We start from the raw sequence: 14,298 nt of genomic DNA, 5'->3' as shown, positions 1-14,298 counted from the left end.
CATGGTGTTTGTGCCAGCAAGGCTTTCTTGCCAGAACCTTCCTGGTGGTGCTGGAAAAGCAGAGATGTCGTCACGGCAAACGCAGCAAACACGGCTGAGGTTTTCTCCTTTGGGAAAGGCTTTTTTCCATGATCCCCCACATTAAACATCACCTGAATTCCTGGGTGGCTTTTCCAGTCCTGGGGAGCAGGCTGAGGAGGGCATGCAGGGTCTCAGCTCACTGTTTGGGTGCAAGACAGGCAAATCCATGGTTTTCAAACACAGACCCCGGAGGGACTAAAACCTGCAGAGGAATTCTCAGACCTCCAGGCAGCCAGGAAGGTGGGAGATTTTAAGCATGTTAAACCTGGACTTTCACATCTTCCCCACTGCAGTGTGTGTAAAAATCACGTCATTAACTCCAGGTTGTGTGGCTGCAAAACCAAGGGGCAGAATTGATTTCTCTTGGGTGTTGCCATGGCTTAATGAGCTGGGCTTTGGCACTGAGAGGGTTTTGTCAAACCCAGTCTGATCAGAACAAGAAGCTGGATTGTACATTTGCATCTGCAAATGAGGAAGAGGGCAGGAAGAATTGTTTGTTCTGTTAAACCCTAAATACATTATTTTATTCTCTCACAGTAAGTTGTAAGGCTCGACTCTGCAGCTGAAGTTTGTCTGGCAGAAGGTTTTAATTTAACTCCTGTGTGATGCAAATAACATGAAATCGTATTTCTAGCTTGAGGACAATTGTGGAATGCTTTGAAGGAAGCAGAAGTGGTCCAGTCTGTGTCGGAGAGGTTGGTCCCCAGCAGCAGAGCAGCTCTGGCTCTGTGCCCACCTCTGTTCCCAGGTAAAACCAGCATTGCCACCTGCTCTTTGGACCAGAGGTTTGGCCTTGCTGGGATCATTCAGTGCTCTGAAAACTGAAGTGAGAGGGGGTATGTTTCCCCTGATGGTGGGTGTGGAACTGGCAGCTGTTTGTTCCAACTTAGTGACCGTCTCTTCTCTCTTGGGGCTTTCTTCCTCCCCAGTAAAGCTCCCACACTGACCCCCAGGGTTGGTTATGAATCTGCAGGCCCAGGGCTCAGCCCTGTTCCCCCATCCTTGCTGCCCTGGAGATGGCACTGGGGTGACCTGAGCCATGGGGATGCTGTGCCAACCTGCTTGGAAAACAGGTCAGTTTGCTGCTGCTTTTGGTGGTGTTGGGGTTTCTCCCTGTTGTTTTGGGGACCACCCTTCTGCTTCAGCCAGAATATTGAAATGTCTGAGGGGAGGTCTAGAGCTGGTAGCAAATACTGGTGTGTAGGGGCAGTGTGAATTCCTACAGTGAGTGAGGACTGGCTTCAGCACTCCCAGCCCAGCACTCTGCTCTCATCTCTGACAGGATGGGTTTCTTGTCCCTGTGCCCTGGAAACCAGATCCCACAACTCTCTGCTTGAACTGTGTGGTCCCATCCTACAAATTAACTGACAAAATAGGGCAGTCACAAGGAATCCAAAAGATGCCTGATTTCAAAATGTTTTCTCTTTTTGCTATTCTTCAGAGACTGAAGAGCTGCAATAGAGGGATCTCACCTCCAAAAGCAAAGGCAGAACGGCAGGGGCAGGAAATTGCAATTTTCCTGGGGCTTTCAGAAGGACCAGGGGGTTTTATTGTGCATCCAGTGTCCAACCCACACTCTGTTTGTGGGTTGGAAGCTACAACCAGAGCTTCTTTAGGTGCACTGAAGTGCATGCCCACAGCAGGAACAGCCCCTCTGCTTTCCCAAAGCTGTCCCTTGTGTCAGCCTGCACATCAGGTCACCCAAAGGCAACAGCAAAAGGCTTCAGGAAAGCCCTGGAAAGAAGCAGCTGTGGTTTTTTGGGGGTGTCTGCCCTTCATCTGCTCCACCTGCCTCACACCAGGGGGGTTGCTTTGCAAGCACCCACTGTGGCCAAGCACTGAGCACCTTTCCCTCTGCTCAGTGGGTGAGTTCAGGCACTTACTGTTGTCTCACCAGCTGTTCTCTGGAAGGGAAGAAGTCACAGTTTCCCTAAGTCTCTGGCTCATGTTTCTTTTATCAGGAGGAGCATTTAACAATTGCATGAAAAGAGTCTCATCCATGCACAGCATTGATTTTTGACAACAATCTGTGCTGATTGTCAGCCACAGTGCTGAAAAGCTGTGTCCATTATGGCACAAAGGATGGAGCAGAGGTAATTATGATCACTTTGCTTATGGTTGTAGCAGATGGGAAGGCTGTTTCACACCCTGCACTCCGTAGGGATCACAATCTCAGTCCCCAGAAAGTAGCAATTATTCCCTCTTGGAGGAGATCCTGCTGGTATGTGCAGTCTGCTCTGGGGATTAAACACAGCAACTGTCTTGGTGGTTACGTGAAGCAGGGATATAATTTTATAGGCCATAAAGATTGGGGAAAATTGCATGGGATGAACTGTGAAGTGTCTCAACCCACTGGAACTCTGTTCCTAAAGCAATTCCTGGAGCCTTCCTGGATGCTGGTAGAGCATGTGCAGCAGGAAGGACACCCCAAAAGCACACCCAGAGGCTTCTGTCACCACACACACCACACACCTGAAAGACAGTGGAATACTCACCTTTATTTTGGTGCTTCCTATAAAATCTATGACTGCCATGATCTTCTTCCCAGTGTTTTCCCAAAACGTTTCTGTTTCTTCCTCCGTGCTGGGACTGAAAGCTGTTTTCTGACCTAGGAAGTGAAACCACAGAACCACAGGGGCCGTGTTTATCCACCTCCCTTTTTTCCTAGAGGGTCTGGCAGGACGTTGGGTAAACTGGAGGAGGAATGAAGGGGATGGGGAGGGCTCTGAGCAGTCAGGGCTGCCAGCCCAGAGAAATGGGGACAACCCCACCCCCCTCATTCAGCAGGGATCATGGGGGTCACCCCCCAGCCAGCTCAGTTCCCAAGCCAGTTGGCAGACCTGGGCAGACTGGCAGGTTTCGAATCACAGACTTTTCCACAGTTTTTCCAATCTCTCTGTTTCTGAAGCCCAAAGTCAGTAAGTACTCCTGGTCAGGCAGAGACTCAGCTCTCTCTGGCAAGAGGTGAATTCCATGAGGATCTGTGATAGGGAAAGGAAAATCATTTCCACTGTCACATTTCTTTTCAGTTGTAAGAGAAGTTTGGTTTTTTTTTTCAGAAAAATAAGGAAGTCTAAGGAGGAGAAACGTTCTCCAGAAAGCTTGCCAGAACCAGGTGACCAAACCAACCCATCCAGCTCTCCTAAATTTGAAATTTAGGACTTCACAAGCCTTTTGCATCAACAGCTTCAGTTTTGCTGATGCCTGAGATAAACCACACTCTGCCCAGTTCCCTGCAACGGCGGAACTTTGTTGTGTCTGGAGCTCAGGCAGCACAAACAAACTCTCCCAAGCTCTTTTGGACTCAGCCCCACACACAGTCCACAGAGAAACCTGCTGTTACCTGTGAATATGTGCTGCACGTAATCAGGGTGCTTCTCAGCAAAGCTTTTATTGGCCTCCTTTATTTTGTCAGCCTCGTCCTCTTTCTCAAAAGGTGTGTACAGAACGGAAAAAGACACCTCTCCACTCAGGGCTTCTTGAATCAGAGCCTAAAAAAAGGCAAAGAAATGATACTTTTCACGTTGGGTAATGGCTAGTTAAAAAAAAACCCAAGCAAAACAGTCAGGTGGGTTGGATAGAGACTCCACAAACCTCTGTCCTCAATGAGGGGACAATTACTAGATTAATTGTCTTTTAGATGAAAAGAAAAAGTGATTCTATGCTCTCTGAAGGTCACATCAGGAAGACTTTAGAAAAAACAGCTTAGGCAACAGCATCCAAAATTAAATTTTATAGCAGTCCATAAAACTGAAGCACGATCCAAGGGTTAACACCCTTGAATTTATCCCTTAAAATTAGTCCAAACAAATCTACTCCATTCTAAGTCCAAAAGTGTGGGGAATGTGCAGGCTGAAGGCCTGGAAAGAACCAGACCTTAGCAGCAGGTTTTGGGCTGAGCAGAGCACAGAGCAGCTCATCACAGGACTGAGCTGTGCCCTGTCCCCCTGTGGCAGCAGCCAAGCAGGTGCTGCAGTTGCAGTTTTTGCCTCATGAGGAATCCCTCCCATGTCTGTGCAGGTTATAAAAGACTCTGCCCTCTGAATAAAGTCACCTCAGTTCCTCTCCCCACTGAGCCCAGGCCCTCAATAAACCACCCAGAAGGGCTTGTGCAGTGTCCTGCTGACTGAGGAGCCCAAGAGCTCCCTTTGTGGGCACTCTTTTTAGCAGGAATCCCCCCTGCTGATCCCACTGCTGGGACAGGCCCCCAGTTTCTCCTTTGGCTCTCAGTTTTCACCTGCCAGTAGAGCTGGATGAGGTCACTTGTCTCCAGGGCCGTGCCCCCTGCCAGGACGTACAGACAGTCAGCAATCATGGCACTCCTGGGAACAAAAGCAGCAGAAATGAGCTTACAGGCAGGGAAGGGGGGCTGTGGCCAGACTGAAGGGAGGTCACATTAAAAGAGTGCAACGTGGGGTTTGTACCAAAAAGCTGCACAGAACCCTCAGTCCTTGTCCCACTCTCAGATGAGCAGCAGGGAACACACTTTTAGCTTGGTTAACTCTCTGCCAGTGGGATAAACTGAGAAAATGATTCGAGCTAATTAAGAGAAAACAGTGTAAGGTCAATATGACCTGGAGAGAAAAGAAAAACAAGTTGTAAAGCTTAATTGGGCTCCTATAAAGAGATAAAACAAGTCGCCTCCCTTTTACCTTGTGTAAGATTTATAGTGAGAGAATTTTGTTTAGTTAGCTAGATAAGAGCATCTTTCTTAAAATTTATAACTTAGTATAGATAACAAGTGAACATCTGCTGAAAGTCTGATTTAACAATATATTATGAATGCTTGTTAAGAAATCTCTGTGGAACGTCTGACCTAACAATGTGTAATGTTTATACTTATGTATAATGAATATTCATGTAGTAGCTGGAAATAAATGCAGAACAAATGTCTTCTTTGGGTGTGACAGGTGTGAGAAACAGAGACCCAGTCGGGTAATTTCCAATCAGAATTTTTTATATGATAAAAGCAAATTCAGCGCTGGGTGATCAGGGAAGGGGTCCAACAACTCCCAACGCCTGTCACACCCAAAGAATACAGTTGTTCTACATTTATTTCCAGCTACTTCATGCATATTCATTATACATAAGCATAAACATTACACATTGTTAGGTACATGAGTATAAACATTACACATTGTTAAATCAGACTTTCAGCAGATGTTCACTTGTTATCTACACTAAGTTATAAATTTTAAGAAAGATGCTCTTATCTAGCTAACTAAACAAAATTCTCTCACTATAAATCTTACACAAGGTAAAAGGGAGGTAACTTGTTTTATCTCTTTATAGGGGCCCAATTAAGTTTTACGACTTGTTTTCCTTTTCTCTCCAGGTCATACTGACCTTACACTGTTTTCTCTTAATTAGCTCGAATCATTTTCTCAGTTTATCACACAGGCGTTGGGAGTTGTTGGACCCCCTTCCCTGATCACCCAGCGCTGAATTTGCTTTTATCATATAATAAAATTCTGATTGGGAATCGCCCGACCGGGTTTCTGTTTCTCACACTCCCGAGGGCTGGGGTGAGAGAGCCCTGCAGCAGCCCCAGCAGGGCAGTGCCTGGCAGTTCCTGGCAGCCCTGCAGCAGCCCCAGCAGGGCAGGACCTGGAGCCCTGCAGCAGCCCCAGCAGGGCAGTGCCTGGCAGCCCTGCAGCAGCCCCAGCAGGGCAGTTCCTGGCAGCCCTGCAGCAGCCCCAGCAGGGCAGTTCCTGGCAGCCCTGCAGCAGCCCCAGCAGGGCAGGACCTGGCAGTTCCTGGCAGCCCTGGAGCAGCCCCAGCAGGGCAGTTCCTGGCAGCCCTGCAGCAGTACCTGGCAGCCCTGCAGCAGTACCTGGCAGCCTCGGAGTATCTCTGCAGGCGTCGGAAGCAAGCGGCCTGGCGGAGGTGGTTGCGGAAATGAGAGGGGTTCTGAATGATGCTCCTGGGAGGGAGAAGGATGGGCAAGGTCAGATTGTTGTTCACTAAAGCTCATGGGAGTCAAACTGTGGCTAAGGCACAAACCACATGCACTTATTCTCTACAGCTCAGTGCTATGTCTCAAATATCAGCAAACTCTTCAAGACAAGAGGGCTCGGTCTCAAGTCGTGCCAGGGGAGGTTTAGGTTGGGTATTAGAAAGAATTTCTTTGCAGAGAGGGTGGTCAGACACTGGAATGGGCTGCCCAGGGAAGTGGGGGATTCTCTGTCCCTGGAGATTTTTAAAGAGAGACTGGATGTGGCATCAGTGCCATGGTCTAGTAACCACAGTGGTAGTGGATCAGGGGTTGGACTTGATCTCAAAGGTCCCTTCCCACCCAGCTGATTCTGTGATTCTGTGATTCTTTCTCTCTGTCTCCCTCTCCTTCTCTCTCCAGATGTGGTCTATGAACAAGCATTACTAAAATTTTCATTGTGATTTTATCATAAATGCAATTTCAGTAGAGTTCTGTGTGTTCTAGGAAAGGAGTTCCAGGGATGACGTTCTCCCTTGGCTTTAGTATGTAGGTAACATCAGCAAAACTGCTACAGCACAAGTCCTTTTAACCCTCAGCTCCCCAGACAGGAGGGGCAGGTGTCTGACCCATCTCCCTGGTAACACTGTGCATCTGGAATACATCATAATGTTAACCTGAGAGATTTTGAAATACTTCCTGTACAAGGGATAGGTTCTATGTGGCAAGTGTGTCAGACCCTTGGTTCAACAGGTGAAGTTCCAGGTCTAACAGATTTCAGGCTTTAAGGTAATAGGATAAAAGTGGGAGCAGCTCAGCAGTGAGACTGGCAGAGAGCAGGACTCACTGTCTCCACTCCTCTGGCTCACCTGACAGAATACTCCAGTTGGCAGAAATGCAGGTTGTGGCCCTGCCAGCTGTGCCCTGGGAGTGCCCCTGATGTTCTCTGACCACTCCTGGGCACTCAGGCTCTCAGCCCAGAGCTTGGAGCTGGTCTGGAGGATCCCCCACTCCACGTGTCTGGGCCTGGGGAGGCTGCACACACAGGCTCCTTTCCTTCTGCATGGTCAAAGCACTGAATGTGTGCAGGGCTGTTACAGCTGAAATCTCCAGTCTGGAGGGTTAGTCCAATCTAAACATCAGTGCAACGTGTCAGGTGTATTTTACTGATTCCTCTTTTCTCATTCTTAGACTGGTTCTTCCTGCACAGCCCTTATTTCCAGTCTTTGTTCAATTCTGGATTTCAGTCCTAGCAGTGAATCTAATCAATACTTTTTCTTACCTGTGTGAATGACTCAGAGCAATGTCAGGCTGCCCCAGTTTTAAGTAACAGATGACAAGCTTTGACTCAATAAAACTGGCAACTCTGGAAATATCATCTGGAGAGGACTTCAAGGGATCCTCTGTAGCAAAGCCTCTACTGCAAAGCTGCATGTGAAACAAAACCATTATTTACAAATGTTACAATACACCATTTGCTAGGTGGAAATGCTTTTTGTGGAGAAAACTGCAGTACAATAGACTCTGGCTTTAACTAAAGGCAGCATTACAAAAATCAGCACAGAGTACAGAATTGTCTTTCAGGGATGTTCTGGTTTTTGCTTCTGAGGAGAGCTGGATTAAGAGGCTGCTGAGAAGCCCCAGCCCCACAATTCTGGGATGTCCCAATCACTCTGTCCACAATCCCAGGAAAGAATTCCTTAACCTCTAGTTACTCTTTCTCCAGCATGTCTATTTGCCAGCCCTTCCATTTCCTCTCAGGATGAGGCAAGACCTCCTTTCTTCTTAAGCAGCCAGTGGTTCTGTCCCCTCCACAGCTCATTTCTGAATACAGGGAGCAAAAAAGCACCTAAAAAGGATGACACCTGCTAATTTTGCTCATTGACTGCTATAATATTTCTTGCTTAAAAAAATTGGCTTCAGTATGGTAGAAAAAAAGAAGAAGGAATAGGATATTTGCTTGTGAACTGGAAAGCTCTAAGCTTTTACAAATGCTTTTGAATAAGGTTTAGCACAAAACAAGTGTAGTTGGCTCCTTTTTCAGGATGTCAGGTACCCAGCTGAAGGGATTGGGGTCAGAGTGGAGAGGAATTTTTAGAGACAGTGAAGAGTCCAGCTTGCAAGTCCTCTATTCTCATCACCAACCATGTTCCTGTAAAGCAGAAAATGGCTCTGGTTTTTTCCTTTTCTCTTTGATTTGAGAGCTCCCAGGAGTGCTTTTAGCATCCTACCTCATGGAAAAGGTGAAGCCCTTGTCTGCATGGTGAGTGTGAGCAGCCAGGTCTGTTGTGTGGCACCTTTCATGGTTTATGAGAGAGCTGTTCTCTGGGAGACACTGGTGGATGGGAGGGTGACCCACCTGCTGGGCTCTCCTGCACCTCCTTTCTCTCCTCTCCCCCCTGTAAAATTCATTGCAACCTTGCCAGAGGACATCCCTCTTTTCTCATATTGCACTGAAAAACTCAAGCCTGGCCGAGATTTTTAAAAATGTCCAAGGTCTGTAGATTTTGGGGGGGGTTCATCCTGAAACTGGAAATCATGGAAATCACTACTGATGGAAGAACATGTCCACTTCAGACAGCTCAGAGGCGAGTCCATTGCACTTCTTTAGTACCTCAGGAAGTGTTCCCACAAAACTCAGTGTGTGGACTCTGAGCTGCTGAAGAGAACACCCCCAAAGTTCTGAGGGGTTGATCCCTCAGGTTGAGACCTGTCCTGTCTCAAGCAGAAAGAAAAAGGTTCTTGCCCAGCTCCAGTGGCATCTTCTGTCTTCAGAGGGAAAAAAAGGAACAGAGGACGTGATGGAAATGCCATAAAAGGGAAAAAAGGGACTCAAAGGCACCTGTGGTTCAAGCAAAATATTAAACATTTGACCCAGCTAGTGCAGGGACAGCTGGGGAAGAGTGGGAACTCCCCTGATTATCGAGAGGTCATTTGTTGCTGACAGAGCTGGGATTAAAGAGGGAAGAAGTTTTTCCCTTTTACGGGAGTTTAATTTCTTCCACACACAAACACAGCCAAGGACTTGGAGAAAAACACAAAAGCACCTGAGATTCTTTGGTTTAAGTTGAGCCTCCACCTTCCTTCTTTTGTTGTGGTTTTTTTTTTTGTTGTTGTTTTGTTTTTTGTTTTGTTTTTTGTTGTTGTTGTTTTGTTTTTGTTTTGGTTTGGTTTTTTTGTTTTTATTTTTGTTTTTTGGGTTTTTTTTGTGTTTTGTTTGTTTGTTTGTTTGGTTTTTTTGTGGTTTTTTTTTGGTTTTTGGGGGTTTTTTGTTTCTTTTTTTTTTTTTTTTTTTTTTTTTTTTTTTTTTTTTTTTTAAATAGCTGTTAATTTTCAGATTTCACATGAAATTGCCTCTCGGGGTTTCCCACCAGCCCTCCCCACCCCGGTACCTCCAGCGCCGTGGAGAACTTGGCCGCCGCTGCCGCGAACTGCTCCTGCCTGTACCGAGCGCTGCCCTCCCGCAGGGGCAGCTGAAGCCGCGGGTCCAGGGAGCGCCCGGGGCTGCCCTGGGGGGCTTGGGCAGGAGCCTGAGGTGCCGCTGGGGTCACCCCAGGCAACGCCGAGTCGCCAAACCCAAACTCGGTGTCTGCCTCGTCGGCGCAGACCAGCCGAGCTTCTATTTCCCCGAGTCTGCCCGGAGGGATGCGAAGGGGAGGGCTCGGGAATATCCCCACCCCAGGCTCCACTTGTGCCTCTGCTTTTGTCCCGGTCAGATCTTCGTGGCTCTCTCCTTTCGTTTTACAGTTTCCTCTGTCTGGGCCAGTCCTGTGTCGTTCTTTGTGTTCCTCTGCCTGCCAGAGAAGGAGCGGGAGGTGAGGAGACAACTGCGGGATTTGAAGGAATTTTACAGAATCAAAGAACGGTTTGGGTTGGAAGGGACCTCAAAGATCATCTCGTTTCAACCCCCTGCCATGGGCAGGGACACCTTCAATCAGCCCAGGTTGCTCCAAGCCCCGTCTAACTGTCCTTGAACACTTCCAGGGATGGGGCAGACAAAACTTCTCTGAGCAACCTGTGCCGGAGCCTCACCACCCTCACAAGGAGGAATTTCTTCCCAATATCTAAATCTCTGTCAGCTGAAAGCCACTCCCCCCTTGTCCTTGTCACCGCTTGCCTTTGCAAGATGTCCCAGGAGAGCTCTGGTTTGTTCCAAAAAGTGATTTCTGAAAATGCTTTGCATTTAAAATCCTTTGCCGTGGATTTTAGCACCGAACGAGATGACATTAAGGGGCAATATGTTAAAATTAGTTGCCTTCCATTCTTTTAACTTCACTGAATGTATTTGGATAAATAGATTTGGAACATGTTAAATTAAATTAAATGAAAAAAAAAGGAAATAGAAGGAAATAAAATCAAATAACTGCAAAAAAGCCTTTTCACAGTCATGAAATGCAGATCTAATGCTCCTTCTTTACTTTAGCCCAGTATGGGGAGGACAGGTGTTCTGTCATGTTCCAAAGCACCATCTGAAATACCTCTTCTGATCCTAACGAGAACGGTGTCCATTCATGGAGAACCAATTGCAAAATCCACTTACATGTATTAAATCTATTTTCTACACTAAGCACATTGCTTGTGCTTGGTACATTTATTGGTGTGATTGCAATAAAGTTACACAGAGCCATCTGAAATCAGGTTCCTGGTTTAGTTGTGCGTGTTCCCTGTCAAGCTGACCAAGCAGAGGAAATTTTACTCCTTTGGGGTAAAATGGCAACACAGAAACCAAGCACACAGAACTGAATCCCACCCAGGGACAGACAGAAAATCCATGGCAGAGCAGCTTCAGCCTTCCAGGGTTCCTGCAGTTCTCTTCCCCCCTAAACCCCATTTAAAAACGGCCCTAAGCCATTCAGCACAGTTGTACTCACCTCAGGGACTCTTGAGGAAGATCCCTCTTGAGGAAACATGTGGGAAGGGAACCACTGGCTCAGTCCAAGCCCCTGAGACACCTGGAAGAGCACAAGAATGAACACACTCAGATGGCATGGCTGTCCCTGGGGCAGTCGGTCCTGAACGCTTTCCCCCTGCCCCACCTCAGGAATTCCAGCTCAGCTCTTCCTTCACTCCTTGAGAAAAAACTTTCAGTCCAGTAGTTTAAAAACAGAACAAACAGAACCTGCTGGAAGGTGTCTTGCTGGTACAGAACACCAGAAAGGAAGTTGTTAGGGCCCCACTCAGCCTGGCCTCGAGCAGCTCCAGGGATGGGGCAGCCACAGTTGCTCTGGGCAACCCGTGCCAAGGCCTCACCACCCTCACAGGGAAGAATTTCTTCCCCATATCCAAATCTATGCCTGCCCTCTGTCAGTTTGGAGCCGTTCCCCCTCCTCCTGTCCCTGCAAGTCCTTGTCCCACGTCCTTCTCCAGCTCTCCCTGTGCCTCTTCAGATGCTGGAAGGGGCTCTAAGGTCTCCCTTCTTCAGGCAGAGCAGTCCCAACTCTCTCAGCCTTCCCCACAGCAGAAGTGCATCAGAAGAGCATCTTCTGATCATTCCTGTGGCCTTGTCTGGGCTCCCAAGAATTATCTGGGAGATGACTGAAGAAACCCATTGAGGTCTCTGGCGGTTGCTGAGGCTGGGCTGTAAATTGGGGTGAAGGGAACGCGATGAAAAGCTGCTCCCTCGTCAGTGCCCAGCGCCTCCAGCGCGGCAGTGCCGGAGGAGGAGCTGTGGGTGCCCTCAGGGAGGAGCCCTCCATCCCTCCCAGGCCTGTCCCCACGGCCAGCACCAAAGCTGCCGCCAGCTCTGGAGCAGCAGGCTGTTGTTCCCAAAGGGAACCATTCCCCCTGGGGCAGCCCAGGGAGCTCGTACCCCCTCCGGGCCTGGCCCGGGGAGAGCTGCACCTCTCCCACTCGCCTGCTGGGCCTCCATCGGCCGTTCGGGCGGTTGCCGGGTTCGAAGGCCACGTCTGGGGCGGTTGGGGAGGCCCAACTGCCTGCTGGCCCCACAGCCCGTCCCCACAGCCCCGGGGGTCCCACAAACACCCATGGGGCACCCCGGGCACCGTTCGTGCTCCAGAAATGCTGCTCAGGAACATTTTAGTGGCTCCGGGCCCAGTTCCAGTGAGGTCAGTCAGAAAGTGCCAAACCAGCCCTCCCTTCCCCTGCTGGTGTTTGTGTTGTTGCCGGTGCATTTTGGCGCTGAAAAAAAAACCTCCGGAGCAGTAAATTAGGGGTGAGATAAGAAAGGGTTTATTTGCCAAGGCTAAGATGGTACAGGTCGTGCCTGAGAGGTTACATTTTATAACATTATCCATCCAGACCCAGATGTGTCCACCCTTTGGCCTTTCCTCTGGTCCGCCCCGGGCCCTCCCCCTGAGAATTGGGCCTGGGGGCTTTTTGGGACCCCCCCTTCATCATATTCATCATCTTCAGAGCACAAAGGGCACATAGCTACCCAATTTTTGACCGTAGTCTGTGGTTTAGGCCCTGATATGCTGTTCTCCAAACAGTCTGGGCCTTTGCCTTGACAGAAGACTAAACATTGCCACTGAATTCAGGGGTAGGTTTGATATAGGGAGCCTACAATGGGGTAAGAGGGTTAGGGAATGTATAAACAAGGGTGCTGGAGAGAGGGAAAGGAGCAAGGGATAAAGAAGGAAGGGGTTTCTGCTTTTAAAACCTACCTATAAAACTTACAAGTCTTACAAATATTAGAAAAAATAAAAAACCATTAGGGGCTTAAGGCATCAGTGTGCAGCTTGTCAGGGGCTGACACCGGGCTGGGCTTTCACCTCAAAATGATTCCAAGCAGGATTTTCCTGGGGGAACAGCTCTCAGGATGGTACTGGCAGGTGGCACTGAAAGGGATGTGACTCAGGTCCAAACATGTCATTTCAGACCCAGTTTTCACAGCTTCTGCTGAAGTTAAACACAGATTTTGATGGTCCATGGCTCTGAAAACCAAACTCAGAATTGGTAACAGCTTTCGTTATGTCTCTGGCTGGTGTTGTCCAGAATTAGGTTTAAAGTCAGCTGGAAGGGCATTTCAATGTGTTTTTTTTCTGCAAATACCGCAGCAAAAAGAAGTGGTACATTATGATAAAGTAGGCTCTGTTTTATTTATGTCTTACCTTCATGCCTGGGAGTATCTGACTTTAATAAAATTCATTTTTAAATGGACCTCAAAGTTTAAATAATTCGAAGCAAATTTCTTCCTAAACAAGAATGTCTTTGTGTGTTCTGCCATAAAAAGAAAAGGAGGATGAGCTGTAAAATACCTTGGGAAATATGGACTTGTTTGTTTGTTCCTATTCTGAATGGCCAACTGCATAAATCCTGCTATGGTTTGGTGCAGAAACCCAAGTCCATATTTCTTTTGTACCTCAGAACTTGCAGAATGGTTTGATTTATTTTTTTTTTTTCAGAAGCCTTCTGGCAGTAAAGAAAAATGTGGTTTGTCTTTTTGGTATAGCGGGGTTTTGTGGGTTTTTTTTGGTGTTTTTTTGGGTTTTTTGGGTTTTTTTTTTGTCTTTTAATGTATTTATGTATTTATTTTTATTTTTAATGACTCTTAAATATTGCACTTTATTAATAGTGGCTACAAGTAGAATTAAAATAAATCCTTAGCTGCAACGTGGAAGCTATAAATTTAGCAGCCACTTGCTCTGCCCTGTTGTGTCATTGCTCTGTGTGAAGCCACCCCTGCCAGGGGTCCCTATTTCACTGTTTGTGAAAACTCAGTGGCATTGTCAGAAAGAGAGGGTTCATTACAACTAAATTTATTGCCTGAGCTGTTCTAGTCTGAGTGTTTGAAGCTTGTTTCCTAGCATTGCTGGTTTTCTCAGCTTCTGTTAGTATTTGTGATTTTATGATGAAATGTCCTCAGATATGATTTTGCAAGGTTCTGTAATCAGCTTGCTATTTTCCTCTTGGATTTCTTCGTGCAGGGACAGAAGTGAATGCAGTATTTTGAGTGGGAACCCTTTAGATAGGATTCTCTCAGTAGCAGCTGATTTTTTGGCACATCTAAATAGAGGTAACAAGGAGGAGTAAGGCAGTGAGTGAGCACAGGAGAAAGACTTGAGGATCTAAGTGGAGTTTTCCTGCAGGCAGCAATGCTGAACAGTGTTGTAAAATTGAAAATGTACAAAATACACCAGTAGCCAATATGAAAGGACATAGAATTGTTACAGTGACACTTAAATGCTGTTTATTTCTTTCATCCAAAGAAATTAAGTGATGTTGTGGTTGCTGTACTTGGGAGGAGAGGAAGGTCTGTGGTCACCAGGCTGAACAGTTTTATTCTGGAGGGAAAGCTTGGTGCTGGATGCTGAGATAATTTCATA

The 14,298-nt window shown here is 47.3% G+C and overlaps 1 protein-coding gene across 1 annotated transcript in view; it reads right to left on the bottom strand.

The window, feature by feature from the left end:
- LOC127464677 (spermatogenesis-associated protein 16-like) overlaps positions 1 to 14,298 on the bottom strand; it is an 80,643-nt gene that overhangs the window by 5,544 nt on the left and 60,801 nt on the right. Inside the window, exons 2-9 of the mRNA XM_051775146.1 lie at positions 10,873 to 10,965; positions 9,406 to 9,807; positions 7,296 to 7,441; positions 5,915 to 6,004; positions 4,319 to 4,403; positions 3,425 to 3,572; positions 2,922 to 3,062; positions 2,577 to 2,689 (exon numbers count right to left, since the gene is read on the bottom strand). Of these exons, the coding sequence (XP_051631106.1) occupies positions 2,577 to 2,689; positions 2,922 to 3,062; positions 3,425 to 3,572; positions 4,319 to 4,403; positions 5,915 to 6,004; positions 7,296 to 7,441; positions 9,406 to 9,807; positions 10,873 to 10,923 (1,176 nt within the window). The 5' untranslated portion in view covers positions 10,924 to 10,965. The remainder of the gene's footprint in view (positions 1 to 2,576; positions 2,690 to 2,921; positions 3,063 to 3,424; positions 3,573 to 4,318; positions 4,404 to 5,914; positions 6,005 to 7,295; positions 7,442 to 9,405; positions 9,808 to 10,872; positions 10,966 to 14,298) is intronic.

This window comes from Manacus candei, unplaced genomic scaffold, assembly GCF_025592945.1.
Source record: "Manacus candei isolate 608988 ecotype Guabito, Panama unplaced genomic scaffold, ASM2559294v1 h1tg000256l, whole genome shotgun sequence".
NCBI lineage: Eukaryota > Metazoa > Chordata > Aves > Passeriformes > Pipridae > Manacus > Manacus candei.
Note: the sequence above shows the minus strand (reverse complement) of the source record. Positions and strands in the feature narration are given on the sequence as shown.